Here is a 26,710-nt window from a genome sequence, read left to right as displayed (position 1 = left end):
TGTTTGTTGGCGGTTGGGAGGGTTGGGGGAGGGGTGGATTGATAGGGTGAGGGCAAGTCCGTGGCCTTGGGCGGGGGCCACCATGCCAGCTGGGTGGGCTAGTTAATGGGAATGAAGTGGGGGGGGGGTTGCAGGAGAAAGGTGCGGGGAGAGCGGAATGGGTTGCTTCTTTGTTTGGATGTGTGGGGGGGGGGGGGGAGGGTTGCTGATGTGGATGCGGGAATGGAGAGGTGGCGGCAGACATCTGGGAGCGGGCCTGGAGGGGCGCGTGACGTGGGCTAGGGGGGCTGGCCTAAAAAGGAGGGGGGGGGGGTGCGAGGAGCCCACCTACCAGGCTGGTTACGTGGAACGTGCTGACTGGGCCGGTTAAACGGTTGCGTGTTTTCGTGCAGGTTTGACGCCGGCCCCCCCCTCCCCGACCGGGAACCGATTCTGGTCCCCGGTCGGGGCTAGCATGCCGCCGCCGTAAACTCCGGCATCGCGGGCTTAACGAATTTCGTTAAGCCCGCTTGCCAGAGTTTGCGCCGGCTGACGCGTCATATGACGTCAGCCGCGCATGCGCGGATTGGAAGACTCCAACCCGCGCATGCGCGGATGACGTCATCGCGCATTTGCGCGAAACCCGCGCATGCGCGGGCCGGGATGCCCCTCAGCCGCCCCGCGAAGTGATACAGCGGGGCGGCGGAGGAACAAAGAGTGCGCGGGCATCGGACCCGCTGCCCGCGATCGGTGCCCACCGATCGCGGGCCCATGGCACCCTTGGTACGGCCGTGGTACTGCCGTGCCAATCGGTGCCATGGTTATAAAATGCGAGTGTTTACGGCCGTTTTTACGAACGGCCAGACCAGGTGTGTTTGCCGTTCGTAAAAACAGCCGTAAAGGGCTGGGAACTCGGCCCATCGGCCAGCTGAGAATCGCTGCTGGCCGTAAAAAAACGGCGGCAGCGATTCGTATCGGGAGTCGGGCGTGGGGGGGGGGGGGGGGGGGAGAATAGCGGGAGGGCGTCGGACTAGCGTGGCCGTAAAATTTTACGAGCCACGCTATTCTCCGCACCGTCGGGAGTGCGGAGAATTGCGCCCCATGTTCTTGCAGGAGGTGCACCTGAAGCTGGGGAATCAGAAGAGCCTGAGGAAGGGATGGGTGGGGCAGGCGTTCGACATCGGGGGTTAGACATGAAGACGAGGAGGGTAAAGGTGTTGATTAATAAGAAAGTGGCGTTTGAGGTGGACAGCATTGTGGCTGATCCGAGGGGTAAATATGTGATGGTCAGTCGGAAACTTGAGGGGATACTGGTAGCCATGGTAGCCATGGTAGCCATGGTAGCCATGGTAGCCATGGTAGCCATGGTGAATGTTTATGCCCTGAATTGGGATGACATGGACTTTATGAGGTGGGTGTTAGAGAGGATCCTGGACCTGGACATGCAGAGGCTCATAATGGGGGCGGTTTTGATACGGTCCTAGATCCGAGATTGGACTGGTTGAGTCCTAAGTTGTCAAGGGTGTCAGGTCAGCGGAGGCTCGGGAGTTGAGGGGGTTGATGGACCGCATGGGCTGGGGCAGACCCATGGAGGTTTGGGAGGTTTGGGGGCTATGTGGCGCTGAATGACACAGAGGAGGTCACGGCTGCCACACTGTGGAAGGCACTGAAGGCGGGAGTCAAGGGCAAATTTATGTTGCTTCGGGCCCATAGGGAGAGGGTGGAGTGCGAGGACAGGGCGAGGCTGGTCGATGAGATTCTGAGGATGGGTCAGAGGTACGCAGTGGCGCCAGAGGAGATCTTGTTAAAGGAGAGGCAGAGGCTTCAGATGGAGTTTGGGTTAGTGTCCACGAGGAAGGCGACGGGGCAGTTGCGGAGGGCCAGAGGGGTAATGTATGAGTACAGGGAGAAGGCGAGTAGGATGCTAGCCCACCAGACCATGAGGAGGGAGATCGGGAGGATACGGGGCGAGAGGGGTAAGGTGGTGGCGGACCCAGAGGGGATTAATGGGGTATTTCAGGCCTTCTACAGGAGGCTTTTTGAGTCGGAGCCCCTGCCTGGGGAGGAGGGGATGAGACGGTTCCTGGACGGGTTGGAGTTCCTCAGGGTGGAGGAGGAGAAGGTGCAGGGACTCGGGGCCCTGATCAGGCAGAGGGAGGTGATGGGCGGGGTGGGTGTGATGCAGGCAGGGAAGGCCCCTGGGTCGAACGGGCTCTCACTCGAGCTTTATGAGGAGTTTGGTGCAGAGCTGGGGGTCACTGTTAGTGAGGACGTACAATGAGGCGAGGGGTAGGGGGGAGCTCCCCCCCCTATGGCTTTACAAAACTGGCCCGTGGCAAGAAAATATTGAATGTCAAAGATTTCAATCTGGCAATCTGAGAAACATGCTCTCGTTGAACTGAATTGTTGCTATCATCATTTCTGGCCACCAGGGGACAGTTGAGACTGATGTTGAAGTTCAGAGTGAGCTGAAAGAGTTCCCAATGACTCAAAAAAGTTTGTACCTCCCCCTGTATAGCCGGTGCCACCTGTCAGTGCTTGAGGAGAGAAGGAGAGACACACACACAGATGCAGTCTCTCTCCTTCCTGCAGGAGAACCACAAGATAAAGGAGCTTAAACTCAACAGTGCATTCCGCTTGAGTGAGAGAACCAGCTTGGGGAGCAGGAGCAGGAATACCACCCCGGAATAATGCTTCCGTTCAAATCCACCATCCTGCAGGAGAAATCTCAGCTTCAAGAGCTGAACCATCGCCTGGAGTCTTATTTATCCAGGGTCCGGCTCCTGGAGCAGGAGAACCAGAGCCTGGTCACCGAGATTCAGCACTTGAGGAGTGAGGGGAGGACGGAAGACAGGAATGTTTACGTGGATGAGATCAATAGAACGAGAAGGGAACTGGAGGAACTGATGTTCGAGAAATCAAAAGCCGAAATTCAGCGACGCAGCCTATGGCACGAGATTCAAGAGCTTCAGACGATACGCACCACTGACCAAGCAGCCCTTAAAAACATAGGCCAGCAGCTGGATGACTATGAGAAGGCCCTTCAGGAGACTGAAACCACCAACGCGTCTCTCGAGGGGTACATCTTAGAGCTGCGGGCAGAATGTCAAATCTTAGAGGAGCAGCACGGACGAGCAAAGAGGGGGTTGAGGGAAAAGCTGAGACAAGCCCCCCAGGTCCCTGTGGCCCGGGGCTATCACGCAGCCCCGCTGACAGAGGAGCATTTCGAGCACCACGCCCTCGCCGTTTCAGCATTGTGGGAGGAAAGCTTCGAGATCTACAAGAGCAAAATTGAGGAACTTGAAACTGCTGTCCAGAAGGACAGAGAGAGAGGCGAAGAATTGAACGAGGAGCGAGTACTTGTGATCAAGGAGATAGAGGCACTGAAGAAGGAGCTTGAAGATCAGTTTAATCTCCAGAACCAACTGGAAGAAGTTTTTTTAACATTTCAACAGAAGCATGATCTGGATATGGAGGAATACCAGGTGAGTCCATTTGGAAACTCTGTCCATTACACTGAACGCACATGTCAAGGGAATGGGTCGGGATTTTTTTAAGCTCTCTGTTTGTTTCCAGGGAAAACTGCTTATTAAGGTTATAATACGGATATTGTAAAGCACTTACAAACCAATTAAATACTTTTTTTTGGAAGTGCAAATACTCTTGTGATGTTCGAGACGGTGCCGTAAAGTTGTGCGCAGGAAGGTCCCAAGAACAGGAATGTGATAACCACCAGATAATCTGTTTTTAGTGAGAGAGCAAAATACTGCGGACGCTGAAATCGGAAACAAGAACAGAAGATGCTGGAAAATCTCAGCAGGTCTGGCAGCGTCTGTAGGGAGACGATCAGAGAATCCCGGTCGAGGTCAATGGATTTCTCCAGTGTCCGCGACTCGCCTGTGGCGATCTTGCGCCGGGCGGGGCCGAAGAATCCAGCCCAATGTTACGTGTCCGCATGACCCTTCTCCTGTTTTTAGTGATGCTGGTTCAGCATACTGGCTGGGGCGGTGGGGGAGAAACACATACCCTTTATCAGAAAGGTGTTGGGAAGGAAAGAGGAGTCTGTGATTAAATACATTCGACTGTCGCAAAATCCATTGACACTTGATAGATATTTTGGATTCTCAGCATGCTGTACCCAAACAGTGAGATAGTGAGTGCGGGTATTGATGATCCCCAAGGTCTTCCATCTAGATTACATAAAGGAGAGTTGAGGGTCCTTCAGACCTTCAAATACGGCTCCAATAGTAATATCAGAAACTGCTATGTCTCATTTCTTTTTTAACAAACAATTTTGATGAGGTTTTTTTGGCATTACAAGCAACAACAGTATAAAAACAGTGTACAAAGACCAATAAACATAGTGCAAACACCGACACCCGTCCCTCCAAGACCCGCCTATTTAACCCCCTATTCTACGCTACCTTAGCCCCCTCCTCCCGCCCCCCCCTTCCCCCCTGCTGACGATTCATTCTCCGCAAAGAAGTCGATGAATGGTTGCCACCCCCGGGCGAACCCTAACACTGACCCCTCTCAAGGCAAACTTAATCTTCTCCAGGCCGAGAAAGCTCACCGTGTCGGTTAACCAGGACTCCGACTTCGGGGGCTTTGAGTCCCTCCAAGCTAATAGTATCTGTCTCCGGGCTACCAGGGAGGCAAAGGCCAGAACGTCTGCCTCTTTCTCCTCCTGGATTCCCGGGTCTTCCGACACCCCGAAAATCGCCACCTCTGGATTTATTGCCACCCTTATTTTCAATACTCTGGCCATGATGTCCGCAAACCCCTGCCAATATCCCCTAAGTTTTGGACACGCCCAGAACATGTGGACATGGTTCGCTGGTCCGCCCGCACATTTTACACACTTGTCTTCGCTGTGTCTCATTTCTGAAGGGAGGGTTGAATGACCCACGGGTGAATGTTGTTAAAGGTCAATCGGTGGGCTGTGCTAAATTAATTGATCGGGTCAGTGCCAGAGATTGATGCATCCTTGGGCAAGAGAGAGGAGAGTTTCAGTTGTAGTTCTCAGTCTCAAGTCCAAGACACTTTTTGACGGGTGGGTCGAGAACAATGATTGTTGGCAGCCTACCCAACTGGGGGTGGGGGGGGGGGGGGGGGGGGGGTTTGGGGGTGGGGGGGGGGGACATGAGAAGCTGAGTGAGATCTTAGCCTCCATGTTCGCCAATGTGGAGACGACTCGGTAGTGATCAGAAGTGGTGGCTGACCATTTTTTCCCTTTCCATAAGCCTGCAAAGGATGCTGTGGACAAATGCGACGCGAGGTGATCTAACTCAGCACAGAATGGGATAAAATTCCACCCCTCTTTAACCATAGAACATTAGAGAAAATATAATCGCTCAGCAAAGAGGGGGGGCCCATCCGGCAAGCACTGGCTCTTTGAAAGAGCAATTCAATTAGTCCCACTCCCCCCCCCCCCCCCTCCAACCACAGCGCTCTTTCCCCATTCCCCTGAAACATTCCCTTTTCAAGTATTTATACAATTCCTTTTACGATTGAATTTACTATAAAATCTGCTTCCGCCACCTTTTCAGACAGTAATTCTCCTCATCGCCTTTCTGGTTCTTTTGCCAATTATCTCAAACCCATGCTGACGGGGAGGCGGTGGAGTAGTGGCATTGTCACTGGAGTAGAAATCCAGAGACCCAGAGTAATGCTTTGGTGACCCAGGTTCGAATCCTGCCAGGGCAGAGGGTGAAATTTGAATTCAATAAATATCTGGAATTAAAAGTCTAATGATGGACATGAAAATATCATTGTTGAAAACCCATCTGGTTCACTAATGTCCTTTAGGGAAGGAAATCTGCCGTCCTTACTCCAGACCCACAGCAGCAACGTGGTTGATTCCTAACTGCTCCCTCAAGGGTAATTAGTGATGGGTAATAAATGACGACACATGAATGAGTAAATAAATCAATCCTCTGGTTACCAACCCACACAGATGCCGGTACTCCACCGAAGCTCTTTATGAATCCCTGTATTGTCTCTCTGGGAAGTGAGGGAATTTGTTCTGTAAACACTGGGGCAGATTCCACAGGCGTGAAATATGTGTGACATCTCACTGGGTCTCGAAGAGAACTGCTCATAGAGAGCTTCCCGAACTGTAAAAGAATTTGGATCTGGACAGTTTTATCGCCTCTCTCAGTAATCGTGCAGTTATTGTTGTTATACGGGGGAAACAGAGCAGTCATTACCAGTGTGATAAAGTTTCGCAAACACCCAGGTTCAGAGTGGACAGGAATCAAACCTGCCTGTGCATATTTTTATTTAACTATTCCACTTTACACTTGGAGGTGATAGCGCAATCACTCTTCTCAGCCTCTGAATACCCAGGGGATATTTAGAGTAGCCCTTAGTGATGGAAGGGGTGAAATGTTATTTGGCTTAAAATTTTCTTTGTTGTGAATTCCCAGCAGGATCTGAAGTGTTGGCTCCTTGCCCAGCAGGCCCAAGTTTAATGCCAGCCTGCCTGATACTGGCAGCTTGGACCTTGCCCCATAGCCAAGTACGTTTCTATGGGGGCCCATCTCGGGAGTAGAAACTGGATGAGAAATATGTTTTTCATTTTCTCATCTTCTCCCCTGAAAGGGCTCAATCCTGTTTGGGTCCAGCTCCCTGAGCCCTGGTAGCTCTCTTTCAGCTTGTTTACGTGAGCAGTGCTCACAGACAGCGAGCGTTGGCCGGTTGGTGAGTGTGGCTGAGGTGTGGGGAGAGAAAACAAGAGGGGAAATGATTCACAGCTGTCATAGCCCTCCCGAGACCCACGGGGACGACCTGCTAAATTTCCCCATGGGGCTCCCCCGCTATTGGGCGGAAGCCCATCAGCTGGGACTCACAGAATCACCTCATAAAAGCCGGCCCATATTGGGACCGTCATGATCAGTGGTCCCGGTTTGGGCTTTTGTGCTGTACACCCTGTTTGCAGTTTTAGGATTTACCTTCTCGGGACGCCTGAGCTTTCGTAACAACCAATCCAATTCTGTCCTCACCCGAGATCCGGGCTTTCTGCAGCTGCCTCCCATTTATGGAGATGAGGGCTAGGAACACAGGCACCAAGGACAACTGTAGATGCTGCTCCAGCTGGAATATCTCTGCAGAGACTGGGGAACGGAGCTGGATCTGATCTGATCCACCCCGCGTTTCCCCAGGCTGTGCAGTTACTATCTGAGAGCATGATGGTTTAGCTCACTGGGCTAAATCGCTAGCTTTTAAAGCAGACCAAGCAGGCCAGCAGCACGGTTCAATTCCCGTACCAGCCTCCCCGAACAGGCGCCGGAATGTGGCGACTAGGGGCTTTTCACAGTAACTTCATTGAAGCCCACTCGTGACAATCAGCGATTTTCATTTTCATTTCTTTTTCATGTGAGAGACTGTCTGGTTGGGAAAGGGTAAATTGACGCAAAAAGACATCAGCTTCAAACTCAGAGAAAGACATCCTGACATCCTGCATTTGAATCCAACCCTGTTTGTTCGAATGACATCTCCCACACTGACACTGCGATGCTCACTGTGTTTGAATACTATTTTTAATACCTCTTTAACAACTGGATTCAAATTCCATCCAGATAGACAATGGCCCCTTCTTTTTTTAAAAAATTTAGAGTACCCAATTAATCTTTTCCATTTAAGGGCAATTTAGCGTGGCCAATCCACCTACCCTGCACACCTTTGGGTTGTGGGGGCGAAACCCACGCAAACACGGGGAGAATGTGCAAACTCCACACGGACAGTGACCCAGAGCCGGGATCGAACCTGGGACTTCGGCGCCGTGAGGCAGCGGTGCTAACCCACTGCGCCACCGTGCTGCCTGACAATGGCCCCTTTTGACAGTGAGATCCTTAATCTGCTCGGGAAGAAATAAGTGGCACAGTCGGTTTGCTCTGTCAGAATCTTTGGTGGAGAGTTTACTAATGAAATCACGAGATAAATATGGTTGTTGAAAGCCAGTTTAGTCTCTTCTCCACAGAACGAGCATGGCAGGTGGCAAGGCCTGTATGGAGTGCTGCCCCCAGGAGGACATCTCCGGCCATTAAACTTTTCTTTGCTGCCTATGGAAACCTGGGAAATCCCAGTCACCCTCCTCCGCTTGGAGTATTGCTCCAGATGCGCCAAGAGGCCAGGAAAGCTCGTGCGCAGCGGTGGGGGAATTGACCCCATGGCATTGGTGCTATGAGCTCCGCGCTCTAACCATCTGAGTTCGAGGGTCGCAACGCCTTAAGCAGCCCTTAATGAGCCTAATTGGCTAGCTGCTGTTTGCGGGCAGATAGCTCCGCCCCCACCATTCCCCCACCTGCCTCTTCCCCCAGGAAAATATCTTGGCGGCAGGATGGGGAAATGGCAGGTTGGCCAGCGCCTCCCTACCTCCTGCGAGGCCACAATTCAAGCCCTTGGTGTTAGGTTAGACAATGAATGAAGAACTGTAGCTGTTACAGGTCCATCAGGCTAATTGTGTATTGGTTGTGGTGTCCAGGTGGCGATTGATTTACTGGAGGACGAAAAGCAACATCTCGTCTCAACGATCGCACTAAATCTCAAAGAGCAGCAGCAGCTGATGCAGGTGAAGATGGGGCTCAGCCTTGAGCTTTCCACCTACAGGTAATGTTTCGATCCTACACTGTTGGGCAGGAGGGTTGGATCCTGGTTAACAGGGGCGAGCATAACATTACACCTGAACCACACAAAAGTCCCAGAAAATTGGAATCTCAGCAACATGCGTGATGGGCAAGATCAAAAGCCAAGGAGGCAGGAAATTCCGCAGTTTTGCGGGGAATAAATTAGAGTAGAAGATAGTGAAACGTAGAGGGTGAACAATAGTTCACAGATCAGGAACAAGGATGAACATTTCAAGAAGAGAACATAGAACAGTACAGCACGGTACAGGCCCTTCGGCCCACGATGTTGTGCCGACCATTTATCCTAATCTAAGATCAACCTAACCTACACCCCTTCAATTTACTGCTGTCCATGTGCCTGTCCAAGAGTCGCTTAATGACTCTGACTCCACCACCCCTGCTGGCAGTGCATTCCACGCACCCACCACTCTCTGTGTAAAGAACCGACCTCTGACATCAGTGAACAGTTCGGAGGAATAGTAATTGCAGTGTCAATGAAATAAGGACACGCTAGATCGCAAAGACTTTAGGTACCAGGTAAATATCAGATTGCAAACATTTTCTTTTATTCCTATTCAGGTTAGCGGTGGGGTGGGGGAGGTGCTGGAAGAGTTTCTTATGAGCAGGCAATTGTTTATTTGGGATTTATTGAGAGTTGATTCAGATACTTGTCAGACAAGGCCAGAATCAGGCGTATTCAATGTTCACTGGACCATAACAGAAATAAAGGAAATCGATGGATTTGAAGGGAAACGTTGAAAGCAAACTAAAGACTTACCATCACCTCGTTCCAGTCAGTGACATTCGAAACCAATAAAACACAAAGATGTTCAAATATTTGGTCTTGCTACATCTTACATGCGCTGAATCCTCAAGTGTAACATTGCCTGATGGGTGGGTGAATCTTAACCCCGACACAAAGATCATTGAGTCTCAGCAACCTAATTGGAAACGAATGGCTACATGGAGTTATTCTGGGGCTCTGACGATTCACGGTGTGCAACCAGGAGCTGGTTTAGCTCACTGGGCTTTTAGCAGACCAAGCAGGCCAGCAGCACGGTTCGATTCCCGTACCAGCCTCCCCGAACAGGCGCCGGAATGTGGTGACTAGGGGCTTTTCACAGTAACTTCATTGAAGCCTACTCGTGACAATAAGCGATTTTCATTTCATTCTCGAGGTCCCAGAAAGCCAACCCATGTCGGGCAGGGCACATCCCAACCCCCCACCCCCCCACCCCCCCCACCCCCGCATCTGACCATCAGAGGAATAGTTGAAAAATTAATTTAAAAAAATTGGAGGAAGCGTGGAGACTGAAGTATTTTCTTAAATATGAGTAACCCCTTCACAAAAATACCAGATACTAGAATAGCATTGTCGGCAATTGTCACATTAACAGATTGCTTGCTGTGGGAGGCTTACAAATCCGACCTTTCCTCCCGGGTCTTGGGTTCAGTCCAGACTGTAGGAGTCGGATTTGAAATGTGCTTGAGAAGTTTCAGCCCTACTGGACATGTATGAGTCCATAAAACAGACCAATCTCACTTAGAGATGTGGCGGAGACACATGGGCGGAATGGAAATTATCGGAGGCGCAGCAAGAGATTTAATTTGTCACGTTGCTGGGGCAAATGGAGAGAGAGCAAGCTGTACGTCTGGCCGAACCTGGTCCTGACCTGGGAGCGATTGAGCTGACATCGGGTATGAAAGATAGAGTTTTGATCTCTGGTGCTGGCGGTACACAGGAAAAAGGAAACAAAACTCCCAACTCCACCAGAATAAATCTTGAACCAACTTTATATAGGGCAGCATAGTAACACCGTGGTGCGCAGCACCAGGGTCCCGGGTTCGATTCCCGGCTTGGGTCACTGTCTGTGCGGAGTCCGCACGTTCTCCCAGTGTCTGTGTGTGTTTCCTCCGGGAGCTCCGGTTTCCTCCCACAAGTCCCGAAAGACGTGCTTGTTGGGTGAATTGGACATTCTGAATTCTCCCTCTGTGTACCCGAACAGGCGCCGGAATGTGGCGATTTTCACAGTAACTTCATTGCAGCGTTAATGTCAGCCTACTTGTGACACTAATAAAGATTATTATGGTTATTATTATTTTTAGCCATGATACCCTGGACGTTGAGTAATCATTAATTGTCCTGGGTCTCCAGTTAAAGCCCACATCCCCCATCCCCCTCACTACTAATAAAGCCAACAAACAACGGGTGAGACTTTCCGTGCCCACCACTGTGTGTTTCATATCGGAGGAGGTGACCCTCCATTGGGCGGCATTGGGGTCTTCTGTACGCCCTCTTCCTCCCCCCACTGTCACCGGGAAACCCGTGTCGAGGGGGGGGGGGTCACTGTCGGCAGGTCCGGATGATCCCGCTGATGAGACTGTCCAGAAAATCCCAGAGCGTCTGAAACACCAGCATCGACCGGATGGGCTGAATGGCCTATTCGTGTGCTGCGAAGGGAAAACGGCCACAAAAACTAATCCAGTATAAATGACGACGTCGAAATGTTGTTGTTCCCATTGCTACATTATCCTGCAAAATGCTGCATCAAGTGTTTTTCTTGGAACTAGTTTCTGGTGATTTCATACTCCTCTCCGTCAAATGGGTCAACTGTTGCAGCGAGCTGTGCCAGCTCTTAGCAAACTGTTCCACCCTGACTCCCCTGCATTGAAAACACTCCAGCATTGTTTTAGAAAATGCAGTTTGTGTTCTGCGCTTTCCCTTTGCTTCTCAACCACGTTTGACATTCCGTCTGCCTTCTGTACTGTAATTTTCTTTGTTCTTTAGACCTTGGAAAATAGGAGACAGGTTTAGATAAAGGATCTGGATCGGCGCAGGCTGGGAGGGCCGAAGGGCCTGTTCCTGTGCTGTAATTTTCTTTGTTCTTTGTCTTTGTTCTTTGTTCTGAGTATCGACCCGGCCACATCTCACCAACCGGCACACTAACACACACAGGTTCCAGGAATCGCTGGGTAATCTGATATTCATTAACTCAGCCCAAGCTGTTAGTATCTTGACTGCGGGCACAATGGTTAGTACTGTTGCTTCACAGCTCCAGGGTCCCAGTTTTGAATTCCTGGCTTAGGTCACTGTTTTGCACATTTTCCCCGTGTCTGCGTGGGTTTCCTCCGGGTGCTCCGGTTTCCTCCCACAGTCCAAAGATGTGCAGATTAGGTGGATTGACCATGCTAAAAAAAATTTCCCCTTACAGTCCAAAGGTTGTGCAGGTTAGGTGGGATTACGGGGATAGGGCAGGGGAGTGGGCCTAAGTGGGGTGGCTCTTCCAGAGGGTCGGTGCAGTCTCAATGGGCCGAATGACCTCCTTCTGCACTGTCGGGATTCTACAATTCTAAGACTTGGGTGGTGGTGAAAGAAGATTTTTTTTCTTCAAAAGGAATGTTGCAACATCAAAATATAGCATTGAGAATCCAACATTCTTCCTGAAAGTTATGAATTTGTCTATTGTAACAGATAGGATATGAAGTTTGATGATAGTTTAGTGGATCAGTGCTGTGTGATACTGAGTCATTTGAAACAGGAGATCCCATGTTCCCTGGCGTTTGCTGAACTAGATGATCTTATTTGGAAAGAGTTGAAACTAAGACAAATATGCCTCCAGGCCCTGTACGTTACTCGTTGGAAATATCACATTTACTACATCGGATGAGAGCATAATCCCCCTCCACACCCCTTCCTGAACAGGAGTTACTAAGCTTAACTCTTTCATCCCTCCTCCCATTGAGGCTGAGGTCAACTAATTCAAAATGAAACGGCAGCTGTTGTGTTCCGTTTTGTATGAGGCAGTTGTTAAAACCTCTTATGCATCTTACCTGAAGTAGATGTGTTGTTGACCTTTCCCAATAATCATATTACACAAAGATACCTTACTATTACCCTATCTGCCATAAATGTGCAAACAAATGCCGTGGGATTGTCCAGGGAATGGCTATTTCCTAAGTGTTTGCTTAGTTGAAAAAGGTGTAACAAGTGGACATATTCTTTCAGTCTGCAAAGGACAGGGTCGGGTGACAACATAGGTAGGTTCTACCATGTGTAAATGAGCCATGCCGATGATCTTAAATTGTTTTTCAGTGTGATTCTGCGCACAATCAGGATTGTTTAACAAGTGCCCTATCGCGGAGTCACATCTAATGTATAGGGTGGCCCGGTGACACAGTGGTTAGCACTGCTGCCTCACAGTGCCAGTGGCCCGGGTGTGGTAGTATGACTAGGGGTATTACGGTACCTGGGAGTGTGAGCTGCCATTGGTGCAGAGGACTCGCTGCCCATTGGCCCAGGTATCGTGTGCCTCTTATCCCTATTGGCTAAGAGGAAGGTAGCTCCGCCTACAAGGCGGGGTATAAGAACCCGTGTTCCCCGGCAGCCAGCCATTTTCCTGTACGTCTGCTGCCGGGCTCACTTCTTGCTAATTAAAGCCTTTCGTTTCGGACTTCACCTACGTTTCGTGTCCATTGATTGTGCATCACCGGGCGATGTTTGCACATTCTCCCCGTGTTTCCTCCGGGTTCCCTGGTTTCCTCCCACAGTCCAAAGATGTGCAGGTTAGGTGGATTGGCAATGGCTAGTGTCCAAAAATAGATGTGTGGGTTCGGTTGAGGGGTCATTTGGGATACGACGGGGGAGTGGGCCCAGGTAGGGTGCCCTTTCAGAGGCTCGGTGCAGACTTGATGGGTCGAATAGGGTCCTTCTGCACTCTTGGGATTCTATGATCCTATGAAATAAGTAATACAGATTGCCTTCACTATAAGATTCATTGTCTTTACAGGACCTTATTGGAAGGAGAACACGCCAAATATCAGGAGATACAGCAGAACCTACGAAAACCCAAACAAGGTAAAATTATTTTCTAAAAAGGATCTATGTAGTTGGATTGCTCAGACTCTGTACTTGTTAGTTAAGCACGTGCAAATTTCTGAAAAGTATTCTTCAAAGTCCTCCTATAGATGGATTTGCATCTGACCGACAATTCTCCCATGTCCTATTTTCTGGACAGATTGGCTGGAAGACACTTGGCTCAGTTGGTTAAGTGTAGAGTTTAAGTGGGGCCGGTCAACAGAGCCCCATTTCGCACCCAGGTCTACGTTGAGTTGGTTTAAGTAGCAGACGTTTGATTGGCCTCGACCGCTCTGGGCTAGTTTGGGGAGAAGTTCGAATGAAGGTCAGATCTCTCGGCACACATGCCGACTGATTTGTTGAACTAGTCCTATCGTTTCTATTTTTATTGGAGAAAAGTCCACTGTTATTGATTATTATCGGAGAATGTGCATTGGATGAGGCCTTTGTGATGCTGGCACCCATTGTGTCATCTCACAACAGAAGTATCATCTTCTTTATTCGTTCATGGGATGCGGGTCTCGCTGGGCTGGGCCAACATTTAATGTCCATCCTTGAGGATATTTAAGAGTCAGCCCCATTGCTGTGGGTCTGAAGTCACATGTAGGCCAGACCAGGCAAGGATGACAGATTTCCTTTCCTAAAGGACACGGGTGGCATAGTGGGTAACACTGTTGCTTCACAGCCCCAGGGTCCCAGGTTCGATTCCCGGCTTGGGTCACTGTCTGTGCAGAGTCTGCACGTTCTCCCCGTGTCTGCGTGGGTTTCCTCCGGGTGCTCCGGTTTCCTCCCACAAATCCCGAAAGACGTGCTGTTAGGTGAATTGGACATTCTGAATTCTCTCTCTGTGTACCCAAACAGGCGCTGGAATGTGGCGACTAGGGGATTTTCAGAGTAACTTCATTGCAGTGTTAATGTAAGCCTACTTGTGACAATAAAGATTATTATTATTAGTGAACCAAACGACAATGGCTTCATGGTTATTATTAAACTTCTAGATTTTTATGGAATTCAATTTTCACCATCCGCCTTGGTGGGATTCGATCTCAGGTCCACAAAGCATTTCCCTGGATCTCTGGATTACTACTCCAGCGACAATACCACCGGGGGGCAGCACGGTGGCGCAGCGGTTAGCATTGCTGCCTCACGGCGCCGAGGTCCCAGGTTCGATCCCGGCTCTGGGTCACTGTCCGTGTGGAGTTTGCACATTCTCCCCGTGTCTGCGTGGGTCTCACCCCCACAACCCAAAGATGTGCAGGGTAGGTGGATTGGCCACGCTAAATTGTCCCTTAATTGGAAAAAAGCGAATTAGGTACTCTAAATTTTTTTTTTAAAAAATGTCACTACGCCACTGCATCCTGACCAGAGCGCTGACCACATCCCAACATGAGTCTGTGCCTTTCTAAGAAAAGGAGTTTTTTGAAAATGTCCATTTATTTTTATTCAAACTGACTGATTCTCCCCATTTCCTGAGGATATTTTTAGTAATCCAACTGGATTACTAGTCCAGTTTCATTATCACTACAACAGAATGCAGAGTGGATTTGCCAGAATGCTGTTTGGAGTCGGAGGGTTAAGTCACGAGGACAGATTACACAAACTAGCACTGGGCATATCTGGCTCCGCCCAACACCAGGATCTTCCATGCCCGCTGAAGATCAATGGATGTTTGGCTGGCCTTCCACAATGTGGCAGGAAAATTCCGGCCAAGGATTGGATTTCCTCGATTTCGGAAGGTTGAGGGGGTGATTTGGTCCGTTTTCAAGCTATTAAGGGGAACAGATGGGACAGGTGGAAAGAAACCAATTCTGCTGTTTGCAGAGTCTGGTGCTAAGGGATGAAAACCAGATCTTTTAGAAATGAAATTGGGGTGGCGTAGTGGTTAGCATTGCTGCCTACGGCGCTGAGGACCCAGGTTCAAATCCCGGCCCTGGGTCACTGTCCGTGTGGAGTTTACACATTCTCCCCGTGTCTGCGTGGGTTTCGCCCCCACAACCCAAAGATGTGTGGGGTAGGTGAATTGGCCACGCTAAATTGCCCCTTAATTGGAAAAAAATTATTGAGTAGTCTAAAATTTTTAAAAAAAGAAATGAAATTGGGGACCATTACCACACACAAATGATGGTAGAGGATTGAAAGGGCAGCACAGTAGTACAGTGGTTAGCAATGTTGCTTCACAGCTCCAGGGTCGCAAGTTTGATTCCCGGCTTGGGTCGGTGCAAAGTCTGCACGTTCTCCCCGTGTGTGTGTGGGTTTCCACCAGGTGCTCTGGTTTCCTCCCACAGTCCAAAGATGTGCAGGTTAGGTGGATTGGCCATGCTAAATTGCCCTTAGTTAGGTTAGATGGGGTTACTGGGATAGGGTGGAGGTGTGGGCTTAAGTGAGGGTGCTCTTTCTGAGGGCCGGTGCACACTCGATGGGCTGAATGGCCTCCTTCTGCACTGTAAATTCTATGATTCTATGATTGAAACTCTCCTGCGAATGATTTTTGTTAACCAGAGGTATTGAGGAATATGGGACAAAGGTGGGTGTACGGGGTTAGGTTACAGATCAGCCAAGGTCTGATTGACGAATTAGTTCAAGAGGCTAAATGGCTGATTCCTGTTTTATTTCAGTGCTGAAATCAGTGATGCTTTTTTTTAACATGGTCGATGTAGAAGCTGGCTCTTATATTGAATTACATGTTTTTTCAACAGGCATGGAAACAAGATCACATTCGTATAGAATTGCGGTTCAACCAGCTCCTGCCACTCTAGAGGGTAGAAAATGGAAGTTAACCAACATAAACGTTCCGTCAAGCTTCCGGAAAGTAATTACCAAAAAGGGAATAACACCAGAACCTGGCCAATCCAGGATACTGGCCAGAAAGACTATGAATGGTTCTGTGTCAGATGAAGATCTGCTTTATACCGAGGACACAGTGTCTTCTTCAGCAAGGTCAATAATGGCCGACCGAGGTGGTGCCAGGGTCACACCAGCACCGTCTGCCCTAGACAGCAGAATGAAGGAAACTGCAGCTGAGGACCAAGTGTTTCCAGAAAGGATTGGCAGGAAGAGTAAAACGTTATTAGCCGGAGCAGAGCTTGTTTCGGAGGCGGCCATATGTAAACCCAAAGTAGTAGTCAGTGAGTCAGACAGTGAGGAGAAAAGGGATGTTTCATATCATGAAGAGAGCAGCGTTAAATCTCAGAGTTCAAATGAATCGGCACAGCCTTTTGGTGTGGCGCAAGATTATGATTTTAACAGGAGGTCCACTGGGGCATCCAATGTGGAAGAGTACAAGAGAGAGCCTTCAAAGGATGTGACAACAGTCAAATATGCTTCAAAAGTAGACCTCATCAATACGGGGCCGCCCATGAGCCCTGACAGATACGTCTATACTACAGATCCTGAGGCAAGTGCAGAATTAACAAAATGTTTCAATTCAGACAACATCAGAGAAAGGGCCAAAGAGGAACCAGCAATGGGAACCGTGGAAGAGATATGGGCAAAAGCAAATGCAGGGGAGTCAAACGGTCATCAAGGAACTGTTGTCTCCAAGGAAGAGATCTTGACAAATAATATGAGAATTGAAGATACCATTGAAACAGTCACGGACACCACTGATTTGGAAAAAATTAAGGTTTTGCCAGATCCCCCAATCACTTATCAAATTGAGGAGAAAGAAATTCTGGATGATGGCAGAACCAAAAGAGAAATTGTCATTCAGTCACGAAGAGAAGAGACCGTCGACGCGGCGGACAGGTCCACTCTGGAAGACATGTTGAACATGGATGGCAAAGCTCCCGAGCTTCAGCTGAAAGGGGCTTTGGAACATTTAACGGGGTCAGGGTCAGAGGGTCTCTTAGGCGGGCTGCTCAGCCTCGGTATTCAAGGAAGGAAAGCTCCAGGGAAGGTATCAGTAAGCGTTGAGGTGGACGAGCAATTTGGTGAAATTGATGATTTCTCCGCGCCAGAAGACACGATTCCATTGTCTTTGGGAACGCAGGCGAGTGGTCACGAAGGAAAAGATGACAGAGACGAAGAAGTCTTGAACATCACAATGACTGCTGCGGAGTTTAGAAAAACGATGCTCTCAAATACAGAACCGTTTCTTCAGAAAGTCGCAGAGAGCTCACTTGGCTCTTCATCTCCAAACGAAAAGGCACCTGAAATGGCCAGGGAGGAAGCAGAATGGTTTGGAGCAAATGAAACCAAAATGACGTTACATCGCTTTCAAGGCGATGGAGACGCTGAAAATGTTCAACAGACCAAAGTCACTCTTCTAGATTCCTTGTCGAAAGAACTCTCCGCCCCGTGCTTAATAGAAGAATCGGTTAAAGTCCCTCAAGGTGTTCAAGCGTCCATCGTAGAACTACTGAATGAGGAAGCTGAGGATCCTCAACTTAAACTGAAAGGAACTTTGCAGCAGCTGAAAGGGGCGGTGCCAGAAAGTCTGAGGGATGAGCTTTCAATACTCACTAGAGATGCCCCAGAGGGATCAGACAGTGTGTCAATCAACATAAAAAATTTCCAACAATCTTCTCAGGGTGGCGTTGTCACTATAGAGGCCGAGGTGAATGTGTCACAAACCCTTGATCCAGAAGACTTTTATTCAATGGAAGAATACATTGGAGGCGAGGAGAATAAAGATGAAATAGGTTCAGGACTAAAATTTCTCAGTACTCAGGGAAAAGTACAGGAGTTATTGAGTGGAAGAGGTCTTAAAACTGTTGACACTTTGCACGACGGAGGTGGAATCAATGTAAAGGTCAGAGGTGTTAATGAGCCACTGGTGGCTTTCTCAGAAACCAGTGAAAGGGGTGTGGAAGACATTGGATATACAGGTTGTCACGATCTTGCAGGTGGTGTAGCTGTCCACGACATGACTGAGTCAAGCGAAGTGGAAGGTTACCCGTCTGATCGAAGCACTTGGTTCCAAAAGGCAGCAGGTAAGATGGAGGAAGAGTTCTTTCGCAGAACCTCGGATCCGGCTGATCCATCGGAAACCTTCCGCATGGATATCAACAGAATTATGACAGTGCGCACCACAGGAGGTGATCATGAGGAAGGTGTGACACTCGTAGCTCAGCATCAGGAAATTCCTGAAAGAACGGATGGAAGGAGACCCGAGGGCAATAGGTATTGGTATGAAGAATGGGAATCTGGGATCAGTGATGCAGTCGAAGAGGAAAATCTGCAGGCTTCTGATCCGGAATTAATGCAACACACTGCTTCTCCAAATCACCTGACAAAGTCCAGAATCATTGCGCCTGAAGGTATCACACAAGTGATCCACAGTGAAAAGAAAGTTGTTCTTACATACTTTGACGAGGGTCAGTCAGACGACTTGCCTCAATCTGCTGATGGACAGTAAAGAGCTTTTGAAAGAATGGATAACGTCTTTGAAGCAGAACCTAGTTAACATAGACACCAGCAGAGATTAACTGGCATTGAGCGCAGATTGTGCTGTCACAGTGAAATAAGATGCTTTCATGCTTTGACAATATGCTGCTTGAGAATTGTTTTATCTGGAGCATAACCACACGTGTGTGTGTGTGCTTTAAGAGAAACACACGTGTGACACTTCAGGCTACCCAAGGGCCTCATAACGTCACAGAAACTGCTTCCAAGTGAAAACTAATTATTTAAAAATAATCTTGCAGGTGTGATACAAAATAGTTTCTGTTGACTAACTTTTCGGAAGGTAACATCAGGAGCAAAGGGGCTTTTGCCACTAAAGGTGGTAGTCCAGGGCCACTAGCATTGAAGTGATTTATCTGAGGTGTCTGTGCATAATAGCAATTAAAAGATCTTACAATATTTTAGCGCTGATTTGATGTGTAATAGTTGCGCACAGGCAGCATTTGTGGAGTATATCCTCGTCGCCAGTTAGTTAAACTGCTGTGCTGCACAGTTTAACAGCAGGCGTTGTGGCATAATGGGTAGATCCCTGCCTCTGAACCCGTAGCACCTGGTTTGAGTTCCACTTCAGGACCTGATACCCAAAGTGTGGCCAAACAAACTGATGCGAGTATCAACCTGCTGAATAGTTCCGACACCCCGCGGCAGTGGCTGGCGGTAAGAGCGGGATGAGATTCCTGGTCTGCCGGGCTTGCTGAGGTGTGTCAGCCCTCAATCTCCCAACCTCTGGCGGGACAGGCTAGACGCCTGTTCCAGGAAACAGATGTAAGTTTGCCTTGTGCAGCACTAGAGGAAGCTGCAACAGTTTAACTCATACATAACTGAATTTAGGACTCCTTTAGGTTATCACAAAATAAACTCTGGATCCCGGCCCCGGGTCACTGTCCGTGTGGAGTTTGTGCATTCTCCCCGTGTCTGCGTGGGTCTCACCCCCCCCACAACTCAAAGATGTGCAGGGTAGGTGGACTGGCCACGCTAAATTGGAAAAAAAGAACTGGGTACTCTAAACTTATTTTAAAAAAACATTAACTCCGGGATGGATTTTCCCAGCCGTTCCCACCGACTGTGACCCCCCACTGTTGGTAACACCCCGCTTCCACCATCCTCTGCAAGACATGCCGGGGGGGGGGGGGGGGGGGGGGAGTGAGAAAATACCACCCTCCATTTCTCTCCACACATGCTCTCTAACCTGCTCAGTGTCTCCAGCATTTTTTTGTATTTATATCAGATTTTCAGCATCTGCAGTATTTTAGCTGTTGTATTGTATCTCAGTATTAGAGTAATAAAACTATCCGGATGAAACAGGAGATTAAACATGAATAATTTCAGGTAAATTAACTTTAAACACGCGGATTTGACTAGTGTAACCTTTTTCCTCTGCGTGGGATTTTCTGCCCCCCCCCCTGTGACATGTTTATTGACGGTGGAGGGAGCTCGCCGTTGGGATATTCCTGTCCTGTCAATGTCTCCAACACTGTGCATGGCTTGTCCATTCCGCTGCTGGGGAACCCACTGCGTTGGGGGGGGGGGGGGGGGGGGGGGGGGGGGTTGGTGCTGGAAGAGTGTGCCGGTGGAAAGCCTGGAAAATCCCACCCTGTGTTTTTTTTCCCCCCAGAAGTTTATTCCTCACAAACCGTGCTCAAATTCCTTCCCCGCACTTTTCCCTCCACCTCCCCGGGTCCTATCGTTTCGTTTGGAGGTGAGCCGCTGATCAATGTTCAAGTATCGATTCAGGAAGTAGCAATGCTGGACCAGATAGAATGTGTGAGGCTCCAGGGGCCTGTTCACAGCTTGGGGGAAGTCGCTTTGTACTCCTAAGATTCAAATTTTGATCACCTTGCTCCTGGAGACAAAATTCAGATCTGTTTACTACTAATGAGAAAATAAATCGGTGACAATATCTTTTAATAACTTAACATTTCTTCTGTCTTGGGAGGTCCTACATGCTGCAAGCCTTAATTCCTGTGAGTTTACAGTCTTTGGAAGTTACGGAAGCCAATAATGGTCTTTACATTTTGAACAATGGTGCCCCCTTAGATAACTCCCAAACAAGCGCAGTTGGAACAGTTGAACAACACTGGTAAATTTAATTTCTAACTTTCAGTTCAACTCCCTCAAACATTGGGAATACTACTTGAAAAATGAAAATGAAAATCGCTTATTGTCACGAGTAGGCTTCAATGAAGTTACTGTGAAAAGCCCCTTGTACCTGGATCAGCAGCACTCACACGCGGCCCACCAAATATAGCTATTATTATAAGCAAGCTGAATATGGACATCAATAAGAATCTCAACCACCCAATAATGGTCTGGTTTGGAACATGATTTAATCAGTAGTGTGTCACGGGAAGGTCAGAGCAAATATGTCAAGAGTTTGGATTGAAAGCTTGTCATGTAGAATAAGGAATGGACGGCGGATGTATCACAAAATGATGTGAACCACATTTATAGTTGTAAAGAACAAACTTGCATTTATTTAGCACTTTGTATGATTTCAAGATGTCCCAAAGCACTGAAGTATTTCTGAAGTGTCGACGTTGAAGGAAATGTGGCAGCCAATTTGCCTACAAAAATGTGGTAATGAGCAAGCTGCTCTTTATGTGATATTGGTTGAGGAATAAATATTGGCCAGGTGTCTGGTGGGAACTCCCTTTGTTCCTCTTTCAAGGAGCACCATGTAACCATGTTGCCTCGGCACCTTTGACAATGCAGCACACCCCTGGTATTGTATTGGAAGTGTCGGCCTAAATCTTGTGCTCAAGGTCCTGAAGTGGTTCTTGAACTCACAACCTGCTGACTCAAAGGAAATGTGTGCAGGTCCTGGTGTAGATGCACCACGTTACTGAGTGGCCTTCCGATGCTTACCATCAATGTTCACACCTGCAGAGCCTTGGAAGCAGTATGTAATGGCGACAGATGCTGTGGAACCACACTCTCCTGTGCAAGTCACAGTCTTTACTGGGAGGGAGGCACTGAGCAAACAGGCCAAGAAACATCGACACAACTGGTGTCATTGCTAATGACACATTTATCCTTACAGTGTGCTAACATCAGAATGGAAAATTTGTGATTTTGTTTACTCCAGAATAAAATCAAGCCAAAGTGTTGATTACTGCTGGATATATTATAATGTGACGTTTGCTCCTGATGGTAAGGTTCATAGACTGCAAACAGATACGTGTGTGTGTGTGTGGAGGGAGGTAAGAAATGTCGCCATGCTGATAATTAAGGGCTAGTGCAGAGTGCAGACTGCTCAGAGTATCGGGGATGGAATACTCAGAGGAGATGGTTCATGTAGGGTTACTGAGTGGCTAAGCTGGAGATGATAATTTTGATGTGCCACAGTTATTTTCTGCCTAACAACTTTGCAGCTGTTTTCCTGTACTCTTTTGTAAAATGTTTTAACATCGCAGTAAAACACGTTTTCTTTTTCAAATGCTAGGTTCCAGTTATTTTAATTTGAATTGTTGTACCACACTTTCACGCAGCGCGAACTGCGACAACGTTCAATATTTTCAGTGACCCAGCCTCCACACATCCGAGACTGGGGCGGTGAGCTGTTCCTTTTGCTGTGGGTCTATGGAATAGTTCTAGTCGTGTTTCCGCTGAACAAAAAAAACTGGCCCTAATCTGACACAAAACTGGCAATCTAACTCAGTGGGGTGTCGGGTTGACCGGTGTGGGAATTGGAAAACTAGCAATTGATGCAGTAAAGGGTGCTCTTTTGGTAATTTAACTTAGAGCAAAAGTGGCTTCACTCCACATCTAACCGTGACGCAGGAATGGCTGGTGCCCTGAATCTCAATGGGGGCTCTCCCAGTGTCCCTGTATAACTCTGGGGCGTGCTGGTGGGCAGCATGGTAGCACAGTGGCTAGCACTATGGATTCACAGCGCCAAGGTCCCGGGTTCCATTCCCGGCTTGGGTCACTGTCTGTGCGGAGTCTGCACGTTCTCCCCGTGTCTGCGTGGGTTTCCTCCGGGTGCTCCGGTTTCCTCCCACTGGTCCCGAAAGACATCCTCTTAGGTAATTTGGACATTCTGAATTCTCCCTCTGTGTACCCGTACAGGCGCCGGAGTGCGGCGACTGGGGGGATTTTCACAGTAACTTCATTGCAATGTTAATGTAAGCCTACTTGTGACAATAAAAGATTATAGAGATGGGAATTCCTGTGCCTGCCTTGATGACAGCAATGTTTAGTGTGAAACAAATGGACCCATTAAAGTTCACTTGTAAAGGTAGAAAATTCCTCTAATCTGTATCACTGCTGCACTGAAAGGCCGCTGCTGAATATTATGCTATTGGTAGATTAGAAAATGGAGATAATGGCTTCAAAACATTTCAGTCATTTGAAGGGACCAGCTGTTCCCTCTACTTCCTTGAAATTCTGCACAACAGCAGCACCACAGAATTTGTACAATTTAAATAGATTCATACAATCCGTACACTGCAGGAGGAGGCCGGTTGGCCCACCGAGTCTACGCCAACCCTCTGAAAGAGCACCTATCTTGGCCCACTCCCCTGTAACCCCACCTAACTGTTGGACACTAAGGGGCAATTTATTATGGCCAATCCACCTAACCTGCACATCTTTGGACTGTGGGAGGAAACCCACGCAGACACTGGGAGAACGTGCAAACTCCACGCAGTCACCCAAGGTTGGAATTGAACCCGGGTCACTGACGCTGTAAGACAGCAGTGCTAACCACTGTGGAGAGGTCACATCAATCACTCAGGACTTGGAATAGTTTCACTTGCACAAGGCAAACAGGTGAGAGTTTCACAGAGCATTCAGGAAGCCCAAGCTCCATTGCATAATCAGCTGTACATTCCCAGAGAGTCATCACAGTCTTGGTGTACCCACGAACAAAGAGATGAACTCCAGAGGTGAGATAAAAGTGAATGGCCTTGACAACAAGGCAGCGTTTGACCGAGTGTGACATCAAGGAACTTCAGAAACATTGAAGCCAATGGGAATCAAGAGAAAAACTCTCCACTGATTGGAAGATGGTTGTGATTGTTGAGGTCAATCATCTCTTCCCCGGAGCAACACTGCAGGAGTTCCTCAGAGACGTGTTCTCGGCCCAACCATCTTCAGCTGCTTCATCAATGACGTTCTCTCCAATATAAGGTCAGAAAAGGGGTTCGCTGATGACTGTACAATGTTCAGCAACATTCGCAACTCCTGAGATTCAATCGATGTCCATATGTAGCAAGATTTGGACAACATTTAGGCTTTGGTTGATAAGTGGTGAGGAAGACTTCTGCCACACACGTGCCAAGCAATGATAATTAATCTTCAACAAAAGCTAATCTAATGTTTGCCCACTATTAACATCCTGGAGATTGCCGTTGCCCAGAAACTGAACTGGACCCAACCATATAAATACTGTGCCGACAAGATCAGGTCAGAGACTGGGAATTCTGTGGTGAGTAACTCACCTCCTAACCCCCCCCCCCCCCAAAGCCTGTCCACCATCTACAAGGCACAACTCAGGAGTGTAATGGAATACTCTACACTCACCTGGATGAGTGCAGCTCCAACGACACTCAAGAAGCTCGGCACCATCCAGGTCAAAGCAGCTTGAGAGGCACCTCCACCAACATCCACTCCCTCCACCACCAACGCACAGTGGCAGTGGTGTGTACCATCTACAAGGTGCACTACAGCAACTCATCAAGGTTCCTTCAAAAGCACCTTTGAAACATGCAACCTTGACAACCTAGAAGGACAAGGGCAGCAGATGCATAGGGAACACCACCACCTGCACATTCCCCTCCAAGTCACTCACCACCCTGACTTGGAAATACGTCGCCATTCCTTACTGCTGCTGGGCCAAAGTCCTGAAACTCCCTCCCTATCAGCACTGTGGGCGTACCTGCACCACATGGACTGCAGCGGTTCAAGAAGGCGGCTCACCACCACCTTCTCAAGGAGCAATTAGGGATGGGCAATAAATGCCGGCCTAGCATTCATGTCCCCTGAATAAATAACAAAGTTGTAGGCTACAATACACAATAAGCAAATTTCAATCACATGCTTAACATTTTATGAAATTATTTAATTGGCACTCGATCTGGGGCGTGGGATGGGTAGGGGGGGTGGTGAGGTGGAATAAGGTCCGGGGGTCCCGAAGCCCCTCACTCCCTTCCCCAAGCTCCCCAGTTCCTGCCCTTCCAGAATACCAACTTACCTCGCTCCACAGACCACGCTGTCCTCAGCCACGGGCCCACATGCATTCCCGCCCACGTCTGGTTGGCGATCAATTAACCAATCAGATTAGCGGGCACCTCTCGGGGCGGGAACTCCTCCGATCGAGGGGCAGAAACTCCACTCTCTGATCCTGAAGGCCACCGGGAGTGGGTTGTATATGCGGGGCGACATCGACTAACGTTGACTGGTTCTGAGCCGAGAGTATTCCCAGGGGCAGCGAGCAGTGTCCGCCCCTGTAAAATTCAGCCCGGTGAATGCAAGATAAATCGCTTAGAAATCCAGCAGGGAATTCAAAAAAAAAAAACCTCTTTACTCAGGAGACTGGTGAGAATTTGTTACCACGGGGGAGTGGTTGAACCGAATGGAATGGATGCAATTATGGATTAGCCCTGCAGCCTCACGGCGCCGAGGTCCCAGGTTCGATCCCGGCTCTGGGTCACTGTCTGTGTGGAGTTGGCACATTCTCCCCGTGTTTGCGTGGGTTTCGCCCCCATAACCCAAAAGATGTGCAGGCTAGGTGGATTGGCCACGCTAAATTGCCCCTTAATTGGAAAATATGAATTGGGTACTCTAAATTTAAAAAAAAAGAATGGAGGCAATTAAGGGAAAGTTGGTTAAAGTCACGAGCGAGGAAGGATGAGGGTTTTGCTGTCGGTGTTAACCATGTTAGATTGGGAGGAAACTCAAGTGGGGGATAAACACTGGCACAGATCAGCGGGGCAGTGTATTCTCTGTAAATTATTCAGCTACAAGCTGCAAACTGCATAACTTCATTCACTAAATTGTGTACATTATTTGGCACTGGAGTTAAATGACATTTCGAAGTCCATAGTAAAACTATCAGTAACCAGTGCAGAGTTCGGCTTACATTTCGTCAACTCTCATTCATCATTAATGGCTGGTTACTGTCACTCTGATCGTCTTCAATAACCATCTGGATTCCAACCTGGGACTTCCGACACATCGGACCACCACAAAAGCGGCTTCGTATTCCCTTTAATGTGAATTTTTAGGATTTATTTTGAGCTCACGCACATAATAAATTTCAGCAAATGTAAAAAAAATATGTGGCTGAATTTATTTTTAGCACCGTATCAGAAAATGTCCCACAGGAGAGTCAGCAGAGAAAAGTTGATACTGAGCTAACACAAGGAGATAAGAGGCCAAGTGACTGATAGCCTGGTCAATGAGGTATGTTTGAGGAAGTGCCTTAAAGGAGAGAGTGGTAGAGAGGAGGCAGTGGGGTAGAAGTCTAATGATGACTATGAAACCATTGTCGCTTAGGGCGCAGTGATTAGCACTGCTGCCTATGGCGTCGAGGACCCGGGTTCGATCCCTGCCCTGGGTCACTGTCCGCGTGGAGTTTGCACATTCTCCCCGTGTCTGCGTTGGTTTCACCTCCACAACTCAAGGATGTGCAGGGTAGGTGGATTGGCTGCGCTAAATTACCCTTTAATCGGAAAACAAATTAGGTACTCTAAAATTATTTTTTTTTTAAAAACATTATCGAATGTCGGAAAAATCCATCTGGAAGGAAATCTGCCGTCCTTACCTGGTCTGGCCTACATGTGACTCCAGACCCACAGCAATGTGGGTCACTCTTAACTGCCCCCTGAAGGGCAATTAGGGATGG

The 26,710-nt window shown here is 48.6% G+C and overlaps 1 protein-coding gene across 1 annotated transcript; it reads left to right on the top strand.

Moving 5' to 3' along the window:
- The first annotated feature begins 2,504 nt into the window (after window positions 1-2,504).
- Window positions 2,505-19,855, top strand: synm (synemin, intermediate filament protein). The gene is made up of 4 exons (XM_038784217.1): window positions 2,505-3,464; window positions 8,465-8,589; window positions 13,394-13,461; window positions 16,158-19,855. Exons 1-4 carry the CDS (start codon window positions 2,670-2,672, stop codon window positions 18,815-18,817), a joined length of 3,648 nt encoding a protein of 1,215 aa, XP_038640145.1. The 5' UTR covers window positions 2,505-2,669; the 3' UTR covers window positions 18,818-19,855.
- The last annotated feature ends 6,855 nt before the right edge of the window (window positions 19,856-26,710 follow it).

Source organism: Scyliorhinus canicula, chromosome 24 (genome assembly GCF_902713615.1).
Source record: "Scyliorhinus canicula chromosome 24, sScyCan1.1, whole genome shotgun sequence".
Taxonomy (NCBI): Eukaryota; Metazoa; Chordata; class Chondrichthyes; order Carcharhiniformes; family Scyliorhinidae; genus Scyliorhinus; species Scyliorhinus canicula.
This window is presented reverse-complemented; position numbering and strand designations above follow the sequence as displayed.